The sequence below is a fragment of the Alligator mississippiensis genome, chromosome 11 (assembly GCF_030867095.1).
Source record: "Alligator mississippiensis isolate rAllMis1 chromosome 11, rAllMis1, whole genome shotgun sequence".
Classification (NCBI taxonomy): Eukaryota; Metazoa; Chordata; order Crocodylia; family Alligatoridae; genus Alligator; species Alligator mississippiensis.
This window is the reverse complement of record NC_081834.1, coordinates 54,763,479-54,789,047: the sequence shown is the minus strand read 5'-3', so window position 1 is coordinate 54,789,047 and position 25,569 is coordinate 54,763,479. Positions and strand designations below refer to the sequence as shown.

At 52.0% G+C, this 25,569-nt stretch overlaps 2 protein-coding genes across 6 annotated transcripts; one reads left to right on the top strand and one right to left on the bottom strand.

Annotated features, from left to right (window-relative positions):
* Nucleotides 1-98: 98 nt before the first annotated feature.
* On the bottom strand, nt 99-12,171 carry LOC102568994 (zinc finger BED domain-containing protein 4). Its single transcript, XM_059715093.1, has 7 exons — nt 12,013-12,171; nt 11,379-11,568; nt 8,327-8,640; nt 7,776-7,971; nt 6,723-6,812; nt 5,557-5,667; nt 99-4,430 (listed from the first exon to the last, which is right to left on the bottom strand). The coding sequence occupies exons 3-7, from the start codon at nt 8,555-8,557 to the stop codon at nt 1,849-1,851; spliced, it is 3,210 nt and encodes a 1,069-aa protein (XP_059571076.1). The 5' UTR covers nt 8,558-8,640; nt 11,379-11,568; nt 12,013-12,171; the 3' UTR covers nt 99-1,848.
* Nucleotides 12,172-12,277: 106 nt separating this feature from the next.
* Nucleotides 12,278-24,304, top strand: LOC102568760 (zinc finger protein 883). 5 transcript variants are annotated; one of them, XM_059715096.1, is made up of 7 exons: nt 12,278-12,405; nt 12,714-13,040; nt 13,455-13,662; nt 16,193-16,374; nt 17,778-17,904; nt 20,148-20,261; nt 21,246-24,304. In XM_059715096.1, exons 2-7 carry the CDS (start codon nt 12,804-12,806, stop codon nt 22,745-22,747), a joined length of 2,370 nt encoding a protein of 789 aa, XP_059571079.1. In that variant the 5' UTR covers nt 12,278-12,405; nt 12,714-12,803; the 3' UTR covers nt 22,748-24,304. The 5 variants fall into 5 exon arrangements, with proteins under 5 accessions (XP_059571079.1, XP_059571078.1, XP_059571080.1 ...); XM_059715095.1 differs by having other exon boundaries at nt 16,190-16,374; nt 21,249-24,304; XM_059715094.1 differs by having other exon boundaries at nt 12,279-12,405; nt 16,190-16,374.
* Nucleotides 24,305-25,569: the final 1,265 nt, after the last annotated feature.

The following is a 25,569-nucleotide window of genomic DNA, read 5'->3' as shown; positions in this document are numbered from 1 at the left end:
TTTCTCGATAGTCAGGCCTGTCCTGGCATGTAACAAGCAAAGTAATGAACCACAGAGGCAGCCTGGGAGTTCCCTAAGACAAATCGATTGAGAATTGATTAACACATATTCCTTTTATTAAGTATTTCATCTAAACTGGTTCTCCCATGGGAGCGGGGGACCTGCCTGGTTGATAAAGAAACAAGATATTCAAGAACAGTAAAAAAACAGATAACAAAGGTAATGTCCCAAACGCCACAGGTAGAAATTGGAAGGGATCACCTTGATACCCAAACGTAATGGCCTAGGACTGGATGGTTTCAGAAAGGATCTTTTTCAAAGGCAACTTTGGTTTTGTGTCCCCCCAGCTTTTATCCTCTCTGCTATCTGGCTCCATCACTTAGCTCTAACTGTTGTCTTCTCTGCCCAGCTGCCACCAGAAGCTACCACAACATCCCACTTGGGACATTTCACATAGAAACAGAAGGGAGCTTTGGACGTTACAATCCAGGGGCAGGACTCTCACTCCCACTGCCCAGGGAGGATGTGGGAAACAGATCCCCATTCAGTAAAATGATCCTGCTCTTATGGGTTCGCTGCTCAGAGCTCTGCCAGAAACACTTCTGGCACTGGGCACAGCGGTATGGTTTCATTTCTGTGTGCACATGCCAGTGCTTGATGAGCGATGACCTGTCAGTGAAGCTCTTCTCACACTGAGCACAGGAGAATGGCTTTTCCCCTGTGTACACATGGAAGTGTGCTGTGAGTGTGTACCTCTGCATGAAGCTCTTCCCACACTGTGCAAGAAAATGGCTTCTCTCCCATGTGCATGTGACTCATGGGTTTTGAACTCTAGCTGATGCGCTTCTCACACTGGGTGCAAGAGAATGGCTTCTCCCCTGTAAGCACATGCAGGTCGCTGGTGATTTTGGAGCTCTGAGCAAAGGTATTCCAATGCTGGCATCAGGAGGGTTTTTCCCCCATGTGTACATGCAGGTGATCAGTCAGATTGGAGCCGTGGGTGAGAATCTTCCCACACTGGCTGCAGGAAGAGGGTTTCTCCCTGAAGTGCACATGCAGGTGATTGTTGAGACAGGAGCTCTGTGTAAAGCTCTTCCCACACTGGGTGCAAGAAAATGGCTTCTCCCCCCCCCGTATGCACATGCAGGTGGTTTGTGTCAGTCTGTAAGTGAAGCTCTTCCCACATTGACTGCAAGAGAAGGGTTTCTTCCCTGTGTGTACATGCAGATGATTGGTGAATTTGGAGCTCTTGCTGAAGTCTTCCCACACTGCCTGCAGAAGAATGACTTCTCCCCCATGTGCCCACACTGGTGCTATGTGAGGCTGGAGCTCTGGGTGAAACTCTTCCCACAGTGGGCAGAATGGTTTGTCCCCAACATGCACGCATGTGTGGCTTCGGAGGTGATCCCACCTGGTGCAGCTCTTCTTGCACACAACACAGTGGCACAGCTGCTCCCCCATGTGCATGCCCTGCTGCACTTGGAGGTCATGCAGGGAGACAAAAGCTCTTCCCACACTGGGCAGAAGTGCGGGTGCTCCCCCAAGTATGTCCTCTGGTGTCCGAGAGGGCATGGATGGTAGGCCTGTGCAAATCAGCAGTATTCGCTTCTGATTCGATGGGACAGTGATTCGATTTGGCCGATTTGGATTTGGAGATTCGGCCATAGGCTATAATGGGGAATCACTAAAATACCTATAACTTGGTCATTTTTTTGCAGATTCAAATGAAAACAGCAGGGATGGCAGCCCCTTCTGAAACATGAAGCCTGCCAAGTTTCGCAGAGGTTTCTGTGAAAGTGCACCTCAAGATTCTGAAAGCACATAGGTGCAGAGCGAGGAGGGTGGCACTCACTCTGTCTGCACGTGGAGCTTGGGGAATCCCAGAAGTGGGAGGTTCACCTTTAGGAACACCAGCTGCTCCACAAAACCAGGATCCAAGGAGGCGGAGGGGGATGTCACATCATCAGCAACACTGAACAACCTCTCACTTGCAACACTGGTTGGTGGGCAGGACAGGTATTCCCTGGCAACCGTGGCCAGATCCTGCCACACCTGGCAGCGGGCTACCCAATAGGCCAAGGGGTCACAATGCAGCGGCTCCACCTCCTCGGCGAGATAGGCAGCCACCGAGGCCTCTGCATTACATGCCTGATGGTGGAGTCTGGTGCCTCTGGACCCCAACATTGAAGCCATGCCCTTAGCCCACATTGGCAGCGGCTGTGGTGAAGGAGATTGGCTCGTGGTTGGAGTGCTGGCACGGGAAAGTGGATCCCCCTCTTTCATTTCCCCCTGCCTCTGCCCTTCTGCCTCCCTGACTCTGTTCACCAGCACCTCTGTCCAGTGATCGAGGGTCTTGCTGCTGCAGACGTTCCCCTTCACCCTCGGGTCGCACATACCTGCCAGCATGTGGACCGTACTGGACTGCAATGGATCCAGCTGTTTTTTGATGCCCTCCTTCAGCTGTTTCACCAGTACCTGCACCTCTGGTGAAAGTGGCTTGCCCCACCCAGGAACATCAATACCATGCAACTTCTCCAATTCATTCTCAAGCTCCTTCGCTACGGGGATCACCTGGCTAAGGAGGGCATCGACAGCGCTGAGGCTCTCTGTGGCCTCGAGGAACGGTTTAAGGATCACCAAGATCTGGGAAATGGTATCCCATTCTGTTTTGTTAAGAGGGCCACTGATCCCAATCTCCCTGTCCAAGGCTACCTCTTGAATGGCCTTCTGTTGCTCGACCAGCCTTTCCAGCATCAGGTACGTGGAGTTCCATCGAGTCTCCACATCCTGAATGATTTTCTGTTGCGGGATGTTGAGCTCTGCCTGTTTGTCCCGCAACATCTTGCCCCCCTTAATGCTGCGGTGGAAGTAGCCCGCCACCTTCCTGCATTTTGAAATGAGATGCTTGGTGGTGCTGGCACCATCACCAGCAGCCCCATCCCCCTCCAAGGCATCCCTGACAATGAGGTGCAACTTGTGTGCCACACAGGGAATGCCAACAAAGTTGGCATCATGCACCGCCTTGACCATATTGGCCCCATTGTCGGTGACCATGAACCCCCGGCTGAGCCCGCCAGGCCCAACGAGCCACCCCTGCACCATGCGGTTCATAGCCACCATGATCTCCATTGCCGTGTGGGACTCATCCATCATCTCCGCTTGAAGGAGAGCCCACCGACGCCCTGACTGATCACACCAGTGCCCTGTGATGGAGAGGTAGGCATGATCACCCCGGCTGCTCCAGATGTCCGAGGTGAAGTGCAAGGCTACCTGCGGGTCTGCCTTCCGCAGCTCCTCCCTCAAGTACTCCCTGCATGCCTCATACAGGGAGAGCACCACCGTCCTGCTAAAGGTGGTACATGTGGGCACTTGGTAGGACGGGGCCAAGAGCGCCATGAGCCGTCTGAACCCTGGACGCTCAACAAAGGAGAAGGGCTGGCCATCCAGAGCAAGCATCTCCCCAATGCTCTGGGTGAGCTTGCTTGCCTTCGGAACGAGACCCCCCTTGTCTCCACCTTTCCCCCACTGGTCCAGGGTGGCCTGCCCCTGCTTCTTGGGGACGGGGGCTTTGGAGCAAGAGGGGGACTTCTTTTTGGGTACGCTCCCACTAGCACCAGGAGGAAGAAGAAGGGGGTGGTGCCTGCGGAGATGCAGCAGCATCCCCGTGGTGGTGAGGTGTTTCTCGTCCTTACCCCGGCTGGTCTTACATTGACAGTGCAGGCAGATAGCATATGTGGGATCTTCTGCCACCTCAAAATGATCCCACACTACACTACCCCCTCGCTTCTGGGGTGCGGGTGCATGTGCAGATCCTGCCTTTTCCCCCTCCTCACCAGGCAGAGGCACAACAACAGGAGGAGCTGAGCCACCTGCCCCCATAACCTCTTCCCAGGTGCCTTCCAGAGGAGGAGACCTGCCTCTAGAGGAGCTTTGAGGGGTGTGGAGCTGTGCAAGCCTTCCGAATCTCCCTGAATCAATTCGGAGGCTTCCGATTCGATTTGGACCTTTTAAAGGGTCAGTCGATTCGATTCGGAGATTTGGCCGCCGAATCGGGCCGAATCTCCTCCGAATTGAATCGGCTACTGAAGCTTCACACAGCCCTAACGAATGGTGAAAGCTGTCCCCATGCTCAGTACATGGCTGGATATTTTCCCTCCAGGTAGTTCCCCTCTGGGCCCCAAGTTCCTCTTTTTCCCAAAAGCTCTCACCGGGTTCTCCACATATATGCAGCCCCTGCCTGCAGGGAACCATGCCATTGGGGGTCTTCAGGTCTCTCTGCCCTTCAAATCCTTCCAAGTTCCTTTCAGTCTCTGCTGTTCTCTGTCCCTGTCGGGTGAGGAGCTGGTTTCTGGACTGAAACAGCTTCAGGTTGGCAGGCCCTTCCTCACGAGGCTGCTGCTGCTCAGCTCTGCCCAGTGACTCAGCATCTGCTGGGTGGAGATGGGACCCCAAAAATTAGTGTCAGTCCAGCTGGTAAAAGGGAAAGATCTGCTATTCCCCCATGCTATTGGATATGCATCTAGCTGGAATCATCTAGACCCAGCACTCTTTCCTGCCTATGCAGGGTGTCGGACTCGATGATCTACTGAGGTCCCTTCCGACCCTAACATCTATGAATCTATGCTGGGATGTGCCCCAGATGCTGGATAGGCTTTGGTTCCTCAGTAAGAACAAGGAGTCCAACTCCACATGGACTCTTGGTCTCTGGTCTCACAGCTTGTATCCTTTGTGCCCCAGTTATGGAGCAGAACATGGGCAATTTGGTGGAAACAAGGAAGTGTTTGTATTCCCCTAAACATGAACTCCTGTGAATCCCAACTGCATCTAGTAGGTGTTTCATAAAACTGAAAGTATTGAATGAACACTGCTTTTATTCCTCTGACTGTTACAGAGGGGAGGAGCAGAGTTTCAGTTCAAATTAAACAACAGGACTAGTAGCAGTAGGGACTAGTAGCAGTGGGTAGCAGAGCATCAGCCTCTCTGTAGCCTAATCCTTAGCAGCACCCACAGGGTTTCTGCCAACTCTGATAGCTACCACGGGGCAAGTCAAACAAGATCATGCCCTGCCAGAGTGCATAGCACAGGTATAGCCAGCTTGGGCTGCACTATTAACTCATACATTGCTGAGGGAAGATAGAAACAAAAGCTCATGGTACCTCAGGGCTACCAGATTTTGTGTCAGATCAAGACAGCAGATTAGGTGTTGTTCCTAGCATTTTACTGCTTCCCTACAGATGGCTCCTCCCTTCCATGACAGAAACCCTTGCCAAAATTCTGCCTCAGAAGACAATCTGAAGGGCTGAAGGTGGATTTCCTATCTAAACAATCCTAAAGAGGGGAAGAATAAGGGATCAGTTGCCTGTACCTGCATCACTAAAATGCAAGAAGTGGATACACATGCCTGCCTGGACAAAATATGTCTGACTAAGCTGCGTGAAGTTGGGACCTGGTGGGAGCAGCTCAAGGCAAGTGTTCAGGTTTCCAGTTCCCCATGGGTATTGAGAAGTTCTGAGCTGAGATGTAGGTGGAAGGGCATTAGAGATTTTCAAGACTCACCTTGGGACAAGTCCTCAGACAACAAGCTTTCTTCAGCCTCCTCATCATCACGGACCCAGCGCTTGATCTCCCCTCGCTGGATGTGGCAGATTAGGTCTGGTGTGGGACCTCCTGTGTTGGGAAGTGTACAGAGGGTGGTTATTCCACCATCCACTGCTCGAATGGGACTGGGAAAAAAAGGATCCAGTGGACTCAAATATTCTAATGGGCAGAAAGGAGGACACTTAGGAAGGATATTTTAGCTGGTGTGGGAGCCACATATTCCCTTCTGGGGAGTATATAAATCAACAGTGGGCAAAATACAGCCCACAGGCCATATCCAGTCTGCCAACTCATTCTATCCAGCCTGCGGTGCCAGCAGAGGCTGGAGCCGGAGCTGCTGCCTGCTCACCACCAGACAGAATCAATTGGCAGACCTGTGGATGGTGGCTACAGGTCCGGCCTCTGCTGATGCAGCAGGGGACAGTGGATGGAAGCAGACCCACCCCCCTGCCTGACCCAACATGGCAGCTTGGAAGACAGAGTCTGACCCCATGGTACAGAATGGGCTGGTGGGCAGAGCTGCTTCCATCCAGGGATCCCTTAGGTGCCAGCAGATGCTGAAGCTTCAGCCACCTACCTAGCACAGCACGACAGGAAATGCAGGCTAGAGTGGTAACTGAACCCCTGGTCCTGCCTCCCCTCAGTCAGGGTCTGCATAGTGGCTGGAGGGTGTGGAGGGGAATGCAAAGAGGTGGGGGCATTCCCCCCACCCCCTCTGCAGCCTGGCTCCTCACTTCTATAAAAACGATAGCCTGATGGCCACACGGCTCTCAGCCCTATTCCTGGTGGGGTCAACCAAGCCAAGCCAAGCAGCATGGGATGGGGTGGGGGTAAGGAGGGGAGATAAGATGCTACAGTCCCGGGCAGGCTAATGCTCCTGCTTCAGCTTTGGTGCCAGCTTCGGCCTAGCTGCAGGGAGCACGTGTAAGAGCGAGCGTGTGTGAGAATGAGTGAACATACACTGCTCCAGGGGATGAGGGTGGCTTCTGGGGGTAGGTGTGGGGGTGGGGGCAGGATAAGCAAGGTGCTGAACTGATCCCCAACAAAATGCTTGAGAAAACAAGACTTTTCCACTGATGGGAGGTGCTTCCTACTCTGGAAAGTGCAGAACCACTATTTCTTACCTGCCCCGAGCAAAGGGCCTCGTCTGGGGAAGCAGCCCAAGGAACTTTCATCTGCTGACGAGTCCCAAGTCTCCTCTGTGTCAGGGTAATCTGAAGCAGGAAAGAGGCCTAAGGTTAACTGTAAATAAAAAGTACCCCGAAGTCTCTAGGAAAAGCCACTGACTACAAACCTGCACCAGCACATGGTACACAAAGGGCACAGAGGGCACACAGTAGGCAAACAGAGCAGTGACTGGAGCTCCAGCACTGATAATGACCATAGCAGCACTCAATGTAACCACAAAATCTGTCAGTGTCCACTCCCACAAGGACGTGCATTGTCACTGAGCTTATTAAAGAGCCATAAACTGGTTAAAACTGAGCAAAGCCACTGCAAGTTTTGTCCAAGTGGAAACACTACCACGGACAATGAGAAAACAATGTACAGAAAGACAGGAGCATAAGAAGGAAAGCCTGCTGGTCTGGGTGCATTTGTGCAGGCAGGGGTTTTAAAAAATACCCAATGGTGAAAACTCAGTTATGCAAATAACCTGTAAATGGTTGGTGCAGCAGCAGTCATTACCGGGAAAATGAGGACCATGCAGTAACAAAAGGTATAAAACAGTATGGAAACAAAGAGGCGTTTGACTACTAGCATGCTGGGTTACTAGACCATGCCCCTGAATGCCCCAGTGAAACCCTGGACTGTCTGATCAACAGGACATGGGAGCAAGACTTGCTGGCAAGTTGACTGGTGTATTTCTATGTAGGGGAGCATGCCAACTGCTGAATAAACCTACACAAGGGAAGAGAAAACTCCTGCCTCTGGACCATTCACTCTCTCAACAACCCACTGGTTCCCAATCCCAGATTTCGGAATAACACAAGGAAGATAACGGATCTTCCCACTGGGTGCTGCTGTCACACTGGAACTGCCTGGGGCCAGAGATCGAGACCCCGTCACCCCACAGACTTACACAGAGAGACCCCAGCCCCTCACTCTAGAGGCTGAACAGCAGGCAGCGCCAGCATCTGGGCGCCGGAGTACTTCTGCCCAGGCTCCTGGCATGTTACCTGGCTCCTCATAGGGTGGGGGCTCCTCTTTGGGGACACAAGGCAGTTCCTCCTGGGGTCCCCATCCTGCCTCCTCCAGTGGCATGTGCCCATGATGAGGTTGTGACTGCCCCAGCCGAGAGCAGAGAGGTTCCCTCAAGGTCCCAGGTCCCTCCATGTCCACAGCCATGTACTCGACCTGCCTGTGCACCGTGACCTGGGGACAAGACAACCATGTCACTGGGAGCTGGGAGGAAGCATCCCCAGACACGCATACAGACGGAAGCAGCATTGATAACCAGGGTGAAACGCTCTTACAGCCAAAACCCCTCAGCCTGGGACACCCTATGCTCCTACTCCCAATTTGGTATCGCTGGGGGCGGGATGTCCACAACTGCTCCAGCATCTGCTCCCTGATGTGGCACTGGGCTCCAGCCACCACTGGTAGAGCTCCTGCAAGTGGCTGCAAACCTCCTGTAGCCCCTCAGCCACCTAGAAACAGATACCCCTGGCCAGAGGGACTGACCCCAGGGCTACATTGTACAACACAGCCTCAGCACAGAGACATTCACCTGCCAGCGCTGGATGGGCTCCTCCAGTGGCTCCTCCTTGACCTGTTGTGGTGTCACACATCTCAGGGATGCTCTGCCTGTCCCAGCCTGAACAGCACAAGAGGCTTTCCCTGCACTCTCAGTTTCCACCTCTGGCTCAGGGCCAGCTGGGTCCTGCTCCTCCTCCTTGACCAGAACCTGGGGCAGAGCTGGGAAGGGGAAGCCCATGGCTGGCGCCAGCTCAGCAGCCATCTTCTCTGCCTCACCCCAACTTGGACCTGCGATCTTGCTCTTCCACTCCTCCCACACAGGGTCTTTCAGCAGTGTCCAGGCTCCTGGATGCCCGAGGGACAGAAACAACAGGATTTGTCATATGATGGGGGAGCCAGGATCACAACACACCACTGCAGATCCACAGCCCCCCAGACAGCCACAGCACCCCCTCACCCACACCATGGGGCCACATGAGTGTCCTGCCCTGCCCTGACACAGGGAACAGGGTTGGGACAGATCCCGGAGCACCCCTCCAAGGCCCCACAGCCCTCACACAATCCCAGGTGACAGTGCTCTTCACTCCAGACCCACAGGACCCCTCACTCCCCACCCACAGCCTTCTCAAAACCTGCTGGTTCCCTTCATTCTCACCCCACAATCCTGCGGGTGCCCCACACTCTCAGTCTGCTCTACAGCCCTCCAGATGCTCCTCCCACCAGGCCTGGGGGAGGAAGAACAGAACAGCAGCCAAGCCAGGGCAGAACTTGGCTGGACCAGCACTGTTGTTCCTGGCCCAGGCGCTGCCAAGAAGCCTTTGAGCACCCTCATACCCTGGTTATCTTTGTGGCAGCCTCTAAGCTGCCCCAGACCCTGGTAATATTTGTGGTCTCCAGTGGTCCAAAGTCCTGCACTTAACACAGAACCATCCCATGCGCCAGTACAGGCTAACTGGCTAAGCAGCAGCTCTGCAGAAAAGGAGCTGGGGGTTAGGGCTGTGTGAAGCTTTGGGTGGCGATCTCATTCAGAGGAAATTAGGCCCAATTTGGTGGCCAAATCTCTGAATCCAAATCGAATCAGGGGACTGATTTAAAGGTCCAAATCGATTCAAAGCTCTCCGAATCTTCTGAAAAGATATGGAGAGTTTTGATAATCTGGGCACTCCCTGGTGGTTGCAGCAGGGAGCTACAGCTGACTCAGAGCTGGCAAGTACTAGGGTCAGGGGAGGGGAGGGCTGGGGGAGGGGACCATGGGGGCACCCCTGCAAGCCCCCCCCCCAACACCCACCCATTCCCCCAGCTCCCCCACAGCTCCCCCATGGCTGTCCCGCCCACCCGAGCTCACTACTTTAAAAAAAAAAAAAAAGCCCCGGTGCTCGAAAGCTGCTGCTGGGTGGGGGGGAAAATCCCCGCTGCCCCACCTTGCATGAGGGGCTCTGCACAAACCCCCTGATCCCCCCCTGCATCCCCCAAGTGCTGGGAGCTGGGGCAGCCATGGCAGCCATTGCTGGGCTGGGAGAGTGGGCGGGGGATGGGCCTGGCTAGGCTGATTGGGAGATTTGGCAGCAGCCGAATCTCCGAATCAGATTCAGCCGAATCGAATCGGGACAGTGATTCCCAAATCACTGTCCTCTGAATCAGCTGAATCCAAAACAAATACTAGGACAGAACTTGTGAGGAGAGGCTGGGGGAACTGGGCTGATTTAGTTTAGATAAAGGAAGAAGCAACCTTCAAGTATCTGAAGGTGGGGGGTTCGAATGAGGGAGGAGCTGGGCTGTTCTCAGTTTCATAGTTGGTAGGGTCGGAAGGGACCTGAGCACATCGTCAAGTCCGACCCCCTGCCATGGCAGGAAACAGCGCTGGGGTCAAACGACCCCGGCAAGGTGTTCATCCAGCCTCCTCTTAAAGACCCCCAGGGTAGGAGCCAGCACCACTTCTCTTGGAAGTTGGTTCCAGATCCTAGCCGCCCTGACAGTGCAGTAACGACTCCTGATGTCTAGTCTGAATCTACCCTCTGCCAACTTGTGAGCGTTATTTCGTCACTCCTGGGAGCGCTCGGGGGAATAGGGACTCCCCCAATGCCTGCTGGTCCCCTCTGACTAGTTTGTAAGCGGTCGCTAGATCCCCTCAGCCTTCTCTTGTGGAGGCTGAACAGGTTCAGGTCCCGTAGCCTCTCCTCATAGGGCCTGCCCTGCTGCCTCCTGATCATGCGTGTGGCCCTCCTCTGGACCCTCTCCATGTTGGCCACATCCCTCCTAAGTGCGGTTCCCAGAACTGGACACAGGACTCCACCTGCGGCCTGACCAGTGTCTCATGGAGGGGGAGGATCACCTCCTTGGACCTGCTTAAGATGCATCTGTGGATGCATGACAAGGTGCGGTTGGCCTTCCTGACCGCGTCCCCATACTGTCAGCCCATGTTCATTTTGGCATCAATAATGACTCCAAGATCCTTTTCTGCCTCTGCACTGACGAGAAGGGAGTTCCCCAGCCTGTAGGTATGCTGCTGGTTCTTCCTTCCCAGGTGCAGCACCTTGCACTTGTCAGTGTTGAAACCCATCCTGTTCTCATCCGCCCACCCCTGTAACCTGTCTAGGTCCGATTGCAGCCTATTCCTCCCTTCTAGTGTGCCCGCTTCCTGCCACATCTTAGTGTCATCTGCAAACTTGAACAGGATGCTTTTTACCCCCTCATCCAAGTCGCTGATGAAGATGTTGAACAGTGCAGGCCCGAGGACCGAGCCCTGGGGGACCCCACTGCCCACATCCCTCCAGGTCGAAAATGACCCGTCCACCACCACCCTCTGGGTGCGGCCCTCCACCCAGTTAGTGACCCATCTGACCGTGTAGGTGTCAAGACCACAGTCCCCTAGTTGAGAATGAGAACGGGGTGAGAGACAGTGTCGAAGGCCTTCCTGAAGTCCAGAAAGACTACGTCCACTGCGACCCCTGCGTCTAACGACTTAGCGGTGGTAGATGACCGAACAAGGAGCAATGGGCTCAAGATGCAGCAAGGCAAGTTTAGGTGAGATATTAGGAAAAACTTTCCGACTAGGATGGTAGTAAAACACTGGAGCAAGATACCCAGCAAGGTGGTGGAAGCTCCATGCTGGGAGGTTATAAGACCTGGCGGGACAAAGCCATGGCTGGGGTGAGCTAGTTGGGGCTGGTCCTGCTTTGGGCAGGGGGTCGGACTAGATGCGATCTCCCGAGGGTCCACGCTCTCTGCAGGGGGAGGGGCAGTGCAGCTGATCAGCCCCGATTCTGCTGTTCTCTGAGGAAAAGAAAAGTCCCCAATTGTCAGGTTAAGTAACCCAGACCCACATTTTTCAGTGATTAAAATGAGACACCACTAATACACAGATAGAGAGACATACATACACACATAGATATCTACCTCTCTCTCTCTATATACACACACACACACACCCCTATTTCCATATCTATAACGATGTTTCATTTTAATCACAGAAAAAGCCATGAATTTTGAGTTATTTATTTTAACCTGAAAACCGGGGATGTCTTTTTCGCGGCGGAAAGCCAGGACCCCGGCGCCGGAGCCGTGCATTGTCTGTGGGCTGATCTCGGCCCCGCTCAGTGACGCGCCCCCCGCCTGCGGGTCACACACACACACACACACACACACGCACGCACGCACACGCCGGACACGTTTCTCGCAGCCGCCCCCGCACACACGTGCCCGCCCCACCGCGCTCACCTCCTCCGCAGTGCCCCACGCCCTGTCCCGCTGCAGCGCGTCGCGGGTTAAGGCCGAGCCAGGCGGGAAGGTCGCTCCTCCTCCTCCCGGCTCCGGCTCCGGCTCCGGCTCCGGGCTGGGGGGGTGGCCGGGGGCGGGCAGCAGCGGACCCACGCGATTGGCTGACCGGGGTCACGTGCTGTGCTCTGCTCGGGGCCGGCAAACTGCTTCCGGGTAGGGGCGGGGCCGGGGCCGGGGCCGGGGCCGGGTGGGGGCTGCGCGCGCAGCAGGGCTTGTCGCTCCTTCCCCCCCCCCCTACCCCGCCGGCGCTGCAGGGCCCGGGCCCGGGGCCGGGGCGCGGTCAGAGGCAGGCGGGCCCGGGAGGGAGGGGCACCGGCAGGGCTGGCACCAGGGGTGAGGCGCCCTGGCGGGGCAGGGGGCTGCAGGTCCAGGTGGAGGAGTGAGGGGCGCTGGCTGGGCCCGGGGGAGGGCAGGGCAGGGCAGGGGGCGAGGGACACCCGCAGCTGGGCTCTCCAGGGGCTCAGGGCGGTGTGCCGGGGTCTGCGCCCCTCACCCTGCCCCGTGTCAGGAGAGGCCAGCATGGTGCAGCCCCTCGGCGCGGCTCATGCCAGTGGGGGGTGCTGGGGCTGGCTGCCGGGCGCTGGATCCGCGACAGCCTCGCTCCCCGTCACACGACAAACCCCGTTGTCTCCTTCCCGCAGGCTGCCGGGAGCCCGGGCGCTGCTGAACGGTGCTGCGCGCGGGCGTGGGAGAGCCAGCGCACAGGCCCAGGCTGGGGTGAGGCAGAGAAGATGGCTGCTGAGTTGAAGCTAGCACCAGCCAAAGGCTCCCCCTTCCCAGCGCTGCTGCAGCCTCTGGCGGCGATGGAGAAGCAGGACCCAGCTGGCCCCAAGCCGCAGGCGGGAGCTGAGAGGGCAGGGAAAGCCCCTCATGCTGTCCAGGCTGGGACAGGCAGAGTGTCCCCAAGATGGGTGGCACCACAAGAGGTCAAGCGGGAGCCGCTGCAGGGGCCCATCCAGCACTGGCAGGTGAGTGTCTCTGTGCTGGGGTCATGACGTCCAGCGTGGCCCTGTCAGTGCCCCGGCCTGGGGTGTCTGCTCCCAGGCAGCCAAGGGGCAGCGGGAAGTTTGCAGCCACCTGCAGGAGCTCTGGCTGCAGCCCCAGTGCTGCAACAAGGAGCAGACGCCCGAGCTGCTGGTGCTGGAGCAGTTATTGGACATCCTGCCCCAGGAGATACCAAGCTGGGAGCAGGAGCATAACACGGAGGCCTGTGCTGAGGCAGGGGCCCTGTCTGGGGTTTCGGCTGGGGCTGGTGGAGGGTGAGATGCTCCAAGTGAGAGACTTTCACCCTAGCCATCAATGTTGACTCCCTGTCTCCGTGTGTCCAGAGCTGCTTCCTCCTAGTCCCATCTCTCCCAGCGACGTGGTTGTCTTGTCTCCAGGTCACGGTGGACAGGCAGGTCGAGGACATGGCCGTGGACATGGAGGGACCTGGGACCTTGAGAGAATCTGTCTGCTCTCGGTCAAAACAGCCACAGCCCCATCCCGGGTACATGCCACTGGAGCAGGCAAGATGGGGTGAAACCCCAGAGCCCCAGGACAAGCTGCCTCGTGTCCCCAGAGAGGAGCCCCCACCCCATGAAGAGCCAGGTAACATGCCAGGGGCCTGGGTAGAGAGGGGTACTGTGGGGCCCAGATGCCAATGTTCAGCCCCCGTAATGAGGGGCTGGGGTCTCTCCCTGCAAGTCTGTGTGGTGACAGGGCCTCGATTTCTGTCCCCAGCCAGCTCTAGTGTGACAGCAACATCCAATGATAAGGTTCCCTATCTTCCTCATGTTACCCTGAGACCTGGGATTGGGAAACCAGTGGGATCTTGAGAGAGAATGCTCCAAAGGCAGGAGTTTCCTCTGCCCTTGTGTAGTTTCTTTCAGCAGCTAGTACACCCTCCCATACCTAGAAATACACCAGTCACCTTGCCAGCGAGTCTTGCTCCCACGTCCTGTTGATCAGACAGTCCAGGGTCTTGCTGAGACATTCAGGGGCTTTGTCTAGTAGCCCAACAGTGGAGTAGCCCAGCAGTCTAGTAGTCCAACACCCCTTTGTTTTCAAAGTCTATTATGACTTTAGTTACTTGCATATTCATCGTTTACCCCATGACAGTTGCTGCTTCTACTGGCCTCTTACAGGTTTTTTGCATCACTGTGTTTTCACCATTGGATATTTTTCTATACCCTTGTTTGTATGAATACACCCTAACAAGCAGGCTTTCCTTCTCATGCTTCTCTCTTTCCGTATGCTGTTTTCTTGCTGTCCTTGGCAATGTTTTCATTTGGGCAAAATTTGCAGCTGCTTTGCTCACCTTTAACCAGCCAGTGGCTCTTTAGCAAGTTCAGTGGAAATGCAAGGCCTCATTGGGAGCAGATGCAGGCAGTTTTTGTGGTTGTACTGAGCACTGCTGTGACCGTTATCAGTGCTGGGGTCCCAGGCACTCCTCTCTTGGGCCCGCTATGAACCATCTGTGCCTAAGAATGGGCTGGTGCAGATGTGCGGGTAATGGGCTTTTCTAGCGACTTTGGGCTAGTTTTTATTTACAGTTAACCCCGGGCCTCTGTCCCGTTGCAGATTCCCCTGACAGAGGAGACCTGGGGCTCGTCAGCAGATGAAAGGTCCTTGGACTGCTTCCCCAGATGAGACTGTTTGCTAGGGGCAGATAAGAGGTGGTGGTTCTGCCCTTTCCAGCAGCAGGAGGCACCTCCTGTCAGTGGGAAAGTCTTGTCTGCTCACGTGTTTTGTTGGGGGTCGATTCAGCAACTCTTCTGTTCTTCTGCCCCCTCAGCCCCTGGAGCAAGTGGCCCTGTTGGTTCCCTCATTCTCCTCTGCAGTGTGGATCCTGGTGCAGCACCAAGGTCCCCGTTGTATCTCCTACATGGAGTGATGACTGTGTTTGCCATTCTGAGCAAAGGCACTGTCACTGGGGCTCATCTCCAGCTTCCTGGCTGTGGAGATCTATTAGAAGGGTCCTGCTATACGTTTAAATGAAAGCTGGATAGTAGCCAGTTATAGAGTTATTACACATTTACAAGCACTAACATTGTATCTGGTTGGCTCTCTTGATAGCTGGGTGGTCATTTATATCACATGATAATGACTTTGCATGTGTGGCTGGTCTAAATTTATGGCACAATTCACCAATTGATAATTACTTTGCTCATGTAACTGGTCTTACCTTGCACATGTAGCTGATGTAAATTTATTGTGCGATTGACCAGTCCATTCCATAATATATGCAACGTGTAGCAGGGGCCTTAAAAGACTTGTGGGATTTGATTTTTTCCATCTTCCTCATATACTGAGGCTTAGGGACTGACTGAGGCGCACACTAACAGGGCTTTGCCTTTGCCCGTGGCACTAGGGCTAATTTGTGTTGTCATTGCCGTCTTTGTTGGATGTAATTGATTTTTTTGTCAGTGTTGAAGGGCCCTGCCTCATGTTTTATACATTATACAATTTACTGGTTAATCATGCAATACATTCAGCTAGCTATAAAAAGAGCCAACTACTTAGGAAGTCTGTGCTTGAAAACTTGTAACAGCTTTATACCTGGTTTCTGTCTAGCTTGAATTTGAATGCATGGTAGGGTCAGCAGTGTCGGGGAATGCGGTGCTGGCAAAAGTCACTGCCATGATATCCCAACACCAATCTTGTCTTAAATAACAACCACAGGCTTGGTTTGGTGACCATGGCTCAGCCAAGTTTATCTGTAAGGCGTGGTCCTAACACACTTCTGTTCTGACAGACAAGGTATTAACGTGTGTACACCCATGACGAAGTATTGGCACAACACCGCACAGGCACCCCTAGGCCACAAAGTTCCTTTTATTTCTAATTCACCTTTTATACAATGGTCAAAACATGTTAAATTCCACCAATAACTTGACTACCTTGAGCCAACTTGTGCCATGAACTATTCTCTAACTTGTATAGCCATCTCTTCTGCTGATCCTCTGGCCTAAATGTCAAGTTTTTGCTTATGCAAGGAGCTTATGCATCAGGCAGGTTTGCTGATCACACCTGCTCTGGCCAGTGGTTTAGCAAAGCCTTTGTGAGAGCAGTATCTCTGTGTATTGATCAATGTAGGCCTCACTAGAACAGCCTTTTGATGCTCCTCCCCTCCCAGCAGGTGCAGGAAACCTGAGCACAGCTGAGGAGGAGCCTCCTGAGGAAAGGCCTGTACACCTGGAACTGCTGAGGCCATCCCCAGGAAGATCTAGGGAGAGGGAACTCCTGACACCTGAGCCAAGCCAAGTGTGTAAGAAGCAGAGCAGGTGCCCACAGCACAGAGGGAACATGACCGTGAGCAAGGTACAGGCAGCAGTGGAGTGAGAATGTGGTGCCAGGCCAAAGCTCAGCAAGAGTTCTGGGTGTGGGAAAGAGCCAGAGGCATGGAAAGACCTAAAGAGCCACAAGAGAAAGCTTTGTTAGCAAGAGAGGCTGCATCCACACCAAGCCACCAGGGAGGGCCTGAGGGGAAGCAGGAACTGGCTGCCAAGTACAGATAGCCTGTGGGGCTTGGACTAGAAGTACTGCCCTCAGCACCAGTGGATCCAGCACTCCCTGCCTCTGGAAGTGCTATCTCAGTTTCTTCTGAGGGGTACTTCAGGAGAGCATTTTGAGACTGAGGTCCCAGGAGGGAGCTCCTCTGGACCCTCTGTGGCACCCAGCCAGCACCAGGCATCATGGGGTGAGGGTCTCCTCAACTGAGTCCATCAGGTTCTCCCTGAGAAGCATGGAGGGGCTCTGCACCGAAGTCCAGCAGCGTCTCTCCAGCCCAGCCAGTGCCAGGACTGGATGATGAGCTGACAGTTTGCTAGGAGTGAGCAGTGTTCCTGAGTCCTGGAGGATCAACTTGCCCGAAAGGGAAATGAATCTCAGTCCCCTTGTGCCAGTACCTTAACTGGGATCAAGGAAAAATTCCCAGAGTTGCTTATATCTGGAGAAAGCCCCCCTCCAAGCCTGCAGGTCTCACTTGTGCCCAAGGAAAATGGATACTTTGTGATCTGGGGAGCTGTAATATCCTTGTCTCTGTACATGAAGTTGGAATGTCCCCCCCCTTTCTCCTGCTTCCAGGCTGAGTTTCCACTGAGTCCTGCCTTTTTCATCCCACCGCAGGCCATGGGGAATCCTCATTCCCCCTTCCTGGCTTTATTTCTTCCCCTGCCCTTTGTTTCCACTCCATGGCCAGACACAACAGGGATGGCTGCAGCAGTCCCATATCATGTAGGACAGCAGCAGGGAGGTTCCCTGTGTTTTGTGGGTCAGTAAATCTCCTGGGAGCTCTCCAGCCCAGAGCCTCATGGAGGAAAGAGAAGACTGCACCAACAGCCACCGTTTCCTGGGCAGTGTCTGGTGGAGCGGTGTGAATTCCCAGGGTCCCCCTCCGAAGCAGGGCATTTTCTGTGAGTCACTGCCATGAAAACAGCTTCCCCAGGGTACACTCATGGCACCTGGACTGCAGTCTCGTACTGCCATCGGTACACCAGTACTCCCTTATAGGCACAGCGTATACTGGCAGAGGGAATAACTGCGCTGACTCCCTGGATGACGTGAGCTAAAGCAGACAAACGTGCTGTTCTGTCCCTAGAGCTGTTTCCATGCCATACCCTTTGCTGGAGCAGCTGTATCAGCTGAGGAGTAAGATCTAGATTTGTTTAGGCTGGAGGAGGGTGGAGGAGGAGACACTGATGGTGTAATGCTTGTGACTGCAGCTCGTGGAGGCCTTTGAGGACGTGGCTGTGTACTTCACACGGGAGGAGTGGGAGCTGCTGGAAACTGGAGACAAGGGGCTTTACCAGGACCAGATGCTGAGGAATTACCGAGCCCTTGTTTCCCTGGGTAAATTTCAGGTTCTTTTTTCCCCTACCCAGAGCTGTAGTCAAGTGTCCTTTTCTAGTGGTTGCTTTCTCAACCTCCACTAAAATTCTTCCTTGGGGACCTGCACAAATGCTTTTTTTGTCAGATATCTGAAGGCCAATTTATTGTTTTCAGGACTTTCCTTATTGATTAGTGATACACTTTACTTTTCTCAAGCCAAAATGATTATACTTGATCTATGTGTTCATGTTGAGTCTGGCTGCAATAATTGATCATCAGTTTGGAATTGGTGGCTAAATCATTTTTGTTCTCCTGTCATCAGAACTTCGATAGTTACTCCCTTTCTGTTGGAAGGCAAAAGCAATATTATACTTAGTCACCATTCATTTCAAGTCTTCTATCTTGTATGGTTTCCTTCATTAAGTGCAGAACCACCATTTACCTTCATCTCCTAATGCTTCAGCAACTTCCAATGGTTGAGTATATGAAACTACTGTTTAACTTCTTTCTTCACTTTCATTTCCCTTTTGTTAGTTCATTTGTTCATTTATTTACTGCTTTCCTGATTTCCTCTGCACTGTCAGCTGCAAATTCAATTTCATTTACAGCATCAATGGATGCAAATGTTCTCTGGGACATTCTCCTTTCAACAAAATCTCAGAATACACGCTTTGTATTTGATCATATGTTAATCCGCTTTTCTCATCACTAATAGCATTGGACACAACATTATCCAAGTCCTCCCCCCCCCTTTTTTTTTTTTTTAGTCATTGTGGATTTAAGCTAGCCTATCAATTATTTTTTCATCTTCTCTAATGTTCAGTTTTCTATACAAACCTTTCAGTGCTGCTTCTCTTGATACTGCTACTTTGTAGGTGTTGTTTCTGCATAAATGACTTGGTCCAAATCGACTTTTGTGTCTTCCCAAAGACGTCTCTATTTTCTTCAATATCTCTTGATACCTCCATTTCCCACCTTGTGTTTCTGATGTGCTTGGGTTTCATCTAATACATCTTCAGCAAGTGCAAATAAATATACCTTCCCTGAATCCCAAAGTGAATCTGCATTAAGCTCTCTGTATTATAAGACTGTTGGTCAACTTTGTTGCAAAGACCTGGCTTTCCGTTTATAAGCTGTATTCCAGCAGTAATGTCCAATATCCTTTCCCTGATAGTCTCTTTCTTTATTTTACCTTTGAGAATAACCCAAAGTGAGCAGGCTTGATACTCTGTGGGACCATGTTGCTCTCACAAGGTGTGGTTTGGTTATCTCTCTCCTTGTAGTCATCCTGAAGACTATTTTTATTGAATGACAATCTTTTCTGGAGGTGATTTTATCATCATTCTGTTCCTGGGAACCTGGGTTGAACAGTGTACCCTACTGTGGGCATTCTCATTTTGTAAAAATGTATGGTCTTCCTCCTTTAATCCATATCCGTAATGCAAACAGCCTGTATCTTCAGTACATATGCGTCTATGCATCATTTCACGTAAGGATCCACCCGTTGGATGGAAAGGTTGCTATAGTTGCCTCTACAGTTGTTATAACATTATCCTTTTCTATGCAGTGCCAAAATGAATTCCTCTCTCTCCCGTAAACAAGCTTTCATTGTCCTCAGTCTGTCATTGACTTTTTACTTGCAAGACTCATCAGTGCAAAAACTACTGCAAATATTTCTATTTTTTTCACCTGGAATTACCCTAATAAGACATGTTGGATAGATGGCTATGAGTATATTCATCATTTCTCTTTTCAAATGAACATCTTGAAAATCTATAACAACATTCTCTTTCTTCCTCCTTACACAACACAGAGCATTGCATCTCTGCCTACTTTCCAAGGGGCCACTGTAAACTTTTTACCCTTTATATACTTCTGAGGGGTTGATGCTTTATACTTCATATGACCATCATTCCACTTACTTAGGTGGCCAAGGTGATACTCTGTTAAAGATTTCTGCTTGTCGTGGTTTCTCTTTTATTCTAAACATCCTCCTTTCCTTTTCCTCTGGGTCCCCATTAAATATTTGAGTTCATCGGATCCATTCTCCAAATCCCAATCAGGCACTGGATGATGGAATAACCCCCCTCTCTACACTCCCCAGAACAGCATACACAGCTCCCACACCAGATGAAATGCCCTTCTTCCTAAGTGTCCTCCCTTGAGTCCCCATTAGAATATTTGAATCCATTGGATCCTTTCTCCAAGTCCTAACTGGGAACTGGATGGTGGAATAACCAACCTCTATACACTCTCCAACACAGGATATCAAGGCCCCACACCAGACCTAATCTGCCGCATCCAGCAAGGTGAGATGGAGCTCTGGATCTGTGATGAGGAAGCTGGAGAAAACTTGTTTTCTGAGGACTTGACTCCAGGTGAGTCTTGAAACTCCCTGACCTTCCACCCACACCTCAGCTCAGAACCTCTCAACACGTAGGGGGAGCTGGAGACCTGAACACTTGCCTTAAATTGCTCCCACAAAGTCCTGACATCATGCAACTTGGCCAGATCTGTGTTGTCTAGGCAGGTGTGTATATCCATTCCTTGTATTCCAGTGATGCAGGATGGGCAACTGATTCTTTTTTCTTCCCCTATTAGGTTTGTTTAGGCAAGAAATCTGCCTTCAGCCCTTCAGATCCTCCTCTTAAGGAGGTATATTGGCAAATGTTTCTGTCATGGAAGAAAGGGGCTGTCCATAGAGAAGTACTAACATGCTAGGGACAAAGCCTAGCTTGCTGTCTTGTTTTGGGTCACAAATTTGGTATCCCTGGGGTACCATGAGCTTAAATTTCCATCTTCCCTCAGCAGTGCAAGATCCGATAGCCCAATCCAAAGTGGCCATACCTCTGTTGTACCCTCTGGCAGGGCATGATCTTGTTTGAATTTCCCCATGGCAGCTATCAGAGTTGGCAGAAACCCTGCAGGGATTATTAAGGATGGGGCTATAGAGAGGCTGGTGCTTTGCTTCCTGCTGCGACCAGTCCTGTTGTTTAGTTTGAGTGGAATTTCTGTCCCTCCCCTGTGTGACAGCCAGGGGGATAAAGGCAGTGTTCAATCAGTGCTTCCAGCAGTATGAAGTATCTGCTTGGTGTAGTTGGGATTCACAAGCTTTCACAGTTGGGGGATACAAGTGCCTTGTTTCCACAAGAATCACCCACGTTCTGCTCCATAACTGGGGCACAGGGTATACAAGGTGTGAGACCAGAGACCCAGAGTGCACAGGCACTTGGACCCCTTGTTTTCACAGGGGTACCTAGGCCCATCCAGTGTCTGGGGCACATCCCAGCATGGGGAAATACCAGATCTTTCCCTTCACCAGCTGGACAGGGACTAATTTCTGGGTTCTTGTCTCTACCCAGCAGATGCTGAGTCACTGGGCAGAGATGAGCAGCAGCAGCAGCATCACGAGGAAGAGCCTGCCAACCTGAATCTGTTTCAGACTAGAAACCAGCTTCCTTCCCAACAAGAAGAGAGACCAGTGGAGACCAAAAGGAGCAGGGAAGGATTTGAAGGGCAGAGAGACCTGAGTATATGTGGAGAGCCCAGTGGGAAGTTTGGGGATGATGCAGAACTTGGGACCCATCAGAGGGAGAATGTCCAGGCCTGTGCTGAGCATGGGGACAGCTTCCACCATCCATGCCCTCTCAATGAGCACTCAAAGGAACACCCTCACTGCTGCTCAGAGTGTGGGAAGAGCTTTGTTTCCTTAAGTGACCTCCAAGTGCACCAGGAGATGCACGCAGGGGAGCAGATATACTGCTGCGCTGAGTGCAAAAAGAGCTTCACTAGGTGGGATCACCTTCAAAGCCACATGTGTGTGCATGCGGAAGAGAAGCTGTTCTCCTGCATGCAGTGTGGGAAAAGCTTCACACAGAAGTCCAAGCTCACGCGGCACCAGCGTGTGCACACGGGGGAGAAACCATTCTCTTGTACCCAGTGTGAGAAGAGCTTTGCTGACAGCTCTGTATTCATGCAACACCTGCGCGTGCACACAGGGGAGAAGCCATTTTCTTGCACCCAGTGTGGGAAAAGCTTCACACAGAACTCCCAGCTCACACGGCACCAGCGCGTGCACACGGGGGAGAAACCATTCTCTTGTATCCAGTGTGAGAAGAGCTTTGGCGACATCTCTGCACTCATGCAACACCTGCGCATGCACACAGGGGAGAAGCCATTTTATTGCACCCAGTGTGGGAAGAGCTTCAACAGGAGATCAACACTCACAGGTCACCTGCGCGTGCACACGGGAGAGAAGCCCTTTGCCTGCAGTCAATGTGAGAAGAGCTTCAGGAACAGCTCTGGGCTCACAAGTCACCTGCGTGTGCACTCAGGGGAGAGGCCATTCTCTTGCAGCCAGTGCAAAAAGACCTTCAGTAGCAGCTCTGCGCTCATGAGTCACCTGCGTGTGCACACAGGAGAAAAACCATTTTCTTGCATCTATTGTGGGAAGAGCTTCACGTATAACTCCAACCTCACCATTCACCTGCGCATACACACAGGGGAGAAGCCATTCTCTTGCACCCAATGTAAGAAGAGCTTCAGCAACAGCTCTTCACTCACAACTCACCTGAGTGTGCACACAGGGGAGAAGCCATTTTTTTGCCCCCAGTGTGGGAAGAGCTTCACCAGGAAATCAACAATCCCACGTCACATGCGTGTGCACACAGGTGAGAAGCCGTTCCAATGCAGCCAGTGTGGGAAGAGCTTCACGCAGAGCTCCAAACTCACCTATCACCTTCGCACCCATATAGGGGAGAAACGCTTCTTCTGCAGCCAATGTGGGAAGGGATTCACTAAGAGGTCAATGCTCATGAGTCACCAGCACATGCACACAAGGGATAAGCTGTACCACTGTCCCTAGATGTTGCCTCACTTCTGAATAGAGGGGAATAATTACTTTCCTTGACCTACTGGCAACACACCTACCACTACAGCCCAGTATGCTGTTAGCCTTCTTGGCAACTAGATTCATTCATACATGTTAGGGTCAGAAGGGACCTCAGTAGGTCATCAAGTCTGACCCCTTGCCCTTGGCAAGAAAGAGCGCTGGGGTCAGACGACCCTAGCTAGGTGCTTGTCCAGTTTCCTCTTGAAGACCCCCAAAGTAGGGGAGAGCACCACCTCCCTTGGAAGCCCATTCCAGATTCTGGCAACCCTTACTGTGAAAAAGTTCTTTCTATAGCACGCTGTTGAATCATATTCAAGTTATTGTCCACTATAACCCCCAGTCAGCCCTTAAGCATTCTCTGGCAGAGAAAATAGCTCTTTCCCCCCCATCCAATGCCTTTTACTGTTCATGGTGAGAGCCCCTGTTGGATAAGGGAGTGATCTAGACTTCCTGCCCCATGGCTGTGCATGGGATTTCCTCAATGCTGAGCACACTGGTGGCAGAGGTGTCCCTGGCTGACATACTGGGTAAAGGCAGGGGGACCCCAGGCACCTGCAGGCTCAACGCCTATTGTCTCTGCCCTAGAGCCCTCGTCCCCTCTCTGTACACCACCTCCCCAAACCCCATTTTCCTTTTTACTCCCCCAGCGCTGTTCGGACTCCTGTAATATCTGTATCCCTACAGGATTTGATGCCTACTTTTGCTCCATAATCACCTAGCACTGGCCCTTACCCTCCCCTCCCATTGTTCTCTGTCCCCCCCACAACCATCAGACCATTGCAGCCATCATTCTCATTACCTAAGCACCCAAAACTGTTGCAGGGGGGGGCATTGGCATGGGTCTGCAGTGATGTAGTGATGGGGGAAAGGCAGCTTGTGAAAGGCCTACAGGGATTAGGGGAAAGTTGCCCTCTTTCACAGCATCGTAAGGATTTGCTTCTTTTTGGAGACTTTCTACGCTGCTTTTCTGTTCTGAGCCCTCCATCGGACTTTTCCTGCCTTCTCCAGTCTCTGGGAAATGTTTTCTCTGTGTCTTTTGGTTCGTGCTTTGGCTAAAGTCAGGAGTGTTTTGTGGAAAAATCATCTCCGTTTCATTCACACACAAATTTGTGGGCATCAAGAGAGGGATCCAGAAAGGCTTCAGTCGTTACATTCAGGACACAGGATACCCCAGGAAGGGGAACAGCCAAGGGCATGATATCAAGGAACTGCTTTGCCCAAAACTTTAGACTGCAGGGGTGCAAAGCATGCCTACTGTTTCTTGTACATTTGTTATATTTTAAAATATGCTTTAATAGCTTTTTTTTAATTGCTTTTAATTTTTTAATTTTATTTTCTGACTTTCCTCTAAAAAAATACTGATGTAAAGCCAGAATGCGGGACACTGCTTACATATACATATGTATTGTTTCTTTATTATTATTATTTTTAAGTGTCTTCAGCAAAGAAAAAAAATAAGCGTTTCCAGGCAAAAATAACTTCACAAAATGTTTTGCTGAAAACCACGCGAATAAAAAAATCTTATGAAAATCAGTAAAGGGTTTTTTTTAGGGAGGAAGGGGAGAGCAGAAAAAAATACATGTAACACAAGAGAATATGTCCCATAAAACTGTCTTTCGCCCTCAAAAGCAAAATGTGCAAATGAAAAAAAATCTGAGCATCTTCGGTCCTCATCTCAAAGGGAAAAGCTTCCCCCTTGCCAAGGAGGGAGAGCGGCAACCATGAGGAGGGGGTGACGTGGAGACAGTGAGGACTGGACCAGCTGAGTTGCAGGAATTGCTGATAAGAAATTTTTCAACCTTACCCTTTCTAGTCAATCCCGTTTCTGCCCTGTGGGCCATCCACATCCTTCCCCTCACCTAGGGCACATGTAGATCAACCTCCTAACTGAGCCAGGATCATCCCTATCCAAACTGTTTCCACTTCACTACTCCACACTCCCAGTTGGGTAACTGGGGTCTGTCCCAATGGTGACAGGATAAATGCGTCCCCATGACCCTCATCTTCTAACGTTGGCTGAGGGGATTAACATAATCTCAAGGCCTGGGCTGCCGAGACCCCAACAATAACAAGTGATCAGGGACACTTGCAAACTCTTCATCCCAACTGTTGGTTTGAGTTACCCTTATTTCCAAACTCTTTGCCTGGTGATCTGAATTGTACACTGTTAGTTTTGCTCCATGACGCATGTCTCCTGAAACCAAAAGAGCTGCTAGCCTGAATACTTGTGCCCCTCCGTGGCTATATTGAGCATCCACCGTAGGCATCTTTTCCCCAACCTGTCTCTGGACTCAGCTGTGCGGGTGGGAGCATTTGGGGTAAGCAGAGAAAAAGAAGAAGGTCAGAGCTATTCTAGTGCTGATCACTTTAGGGGCAAGGGATACCTTTGCTTGTGTGTGTGTAGCACTTAGTGCAACCGGCCCAGGGTCGCTGGCTGTACAGCGAGACATGCTGGTACCCTAATGATAATGAGTCTGGAGCAGTGACTCACTGTCAAGTCACGCACATCCATTATGACTCCTCTGCACAAAGGTGTGAACCTCCCTGGTCTACAACAAAGCCCATCTTTGGCAGGGGTTTGAGGCAGAAATGAATGGCTGAGTAGGATAGGTGGTCTCTGTGGCTCTGCCTCAAAGGGGAAGGGCCCTTTGACAAGATTACCAGCTGAGGGGTGAGCAGGCCTGGAAAAAACTAAAAAACCCGTCTCTTCTGAAGATGCAGAGAAGGGCCTTGCTTCCAGAGACCGGGAAAAATGCAACATAAATGAACCCAGTTGCAGCCCTTTGAAGTTCACC

Bases quoted from the DNA above. Each gene is read 5' to 3' on its own strand.
- LOC102568760 (XM_059715094.1), top strand. From the start codon at position 12,804: ATGGCTGCTGAGTTGAAGCTAGCACCAGCCAAAGGCTCCCCCTTCCCA. The intron at 13,041-13,454 runs GTGAGTGTCTCT...TCTTGTCTCCAG, and splicing joins GGCCCATCCAGCACTGGCAG to GTCACGGTGGACAGGCAGGT. The intron at 17,905-20,147 runs GTAAATTTCAGG...TCTCCAACACAG, and splicing joins CCGAGCCCTTGTTTCCCTGG to GATATCAAGGCCCCACACCA.
- LOC102568994 (XM_059715093.1), bottom strand. From the start codon at position 8,557: ATGGCTGCTGAGCTGGCGCCAGCCATGGGCTTCCCCTTCCCAGCTCTG. The intron at 7,972-8,326 runs GTGAATGTCTCT...TCTTGTCCCCAG, and splicing joins AGCCCATCCAGCGCTGGCAG to GTCACGGTGCACAGGCAGGT. The intron at 5,668-6,722 runs GTAAGAAATAGT...TTCCCAACACAG, and splicing joins AGGCCCTTTGCTCGGGGCAG to GAGGTCCCACACCAGACCTA.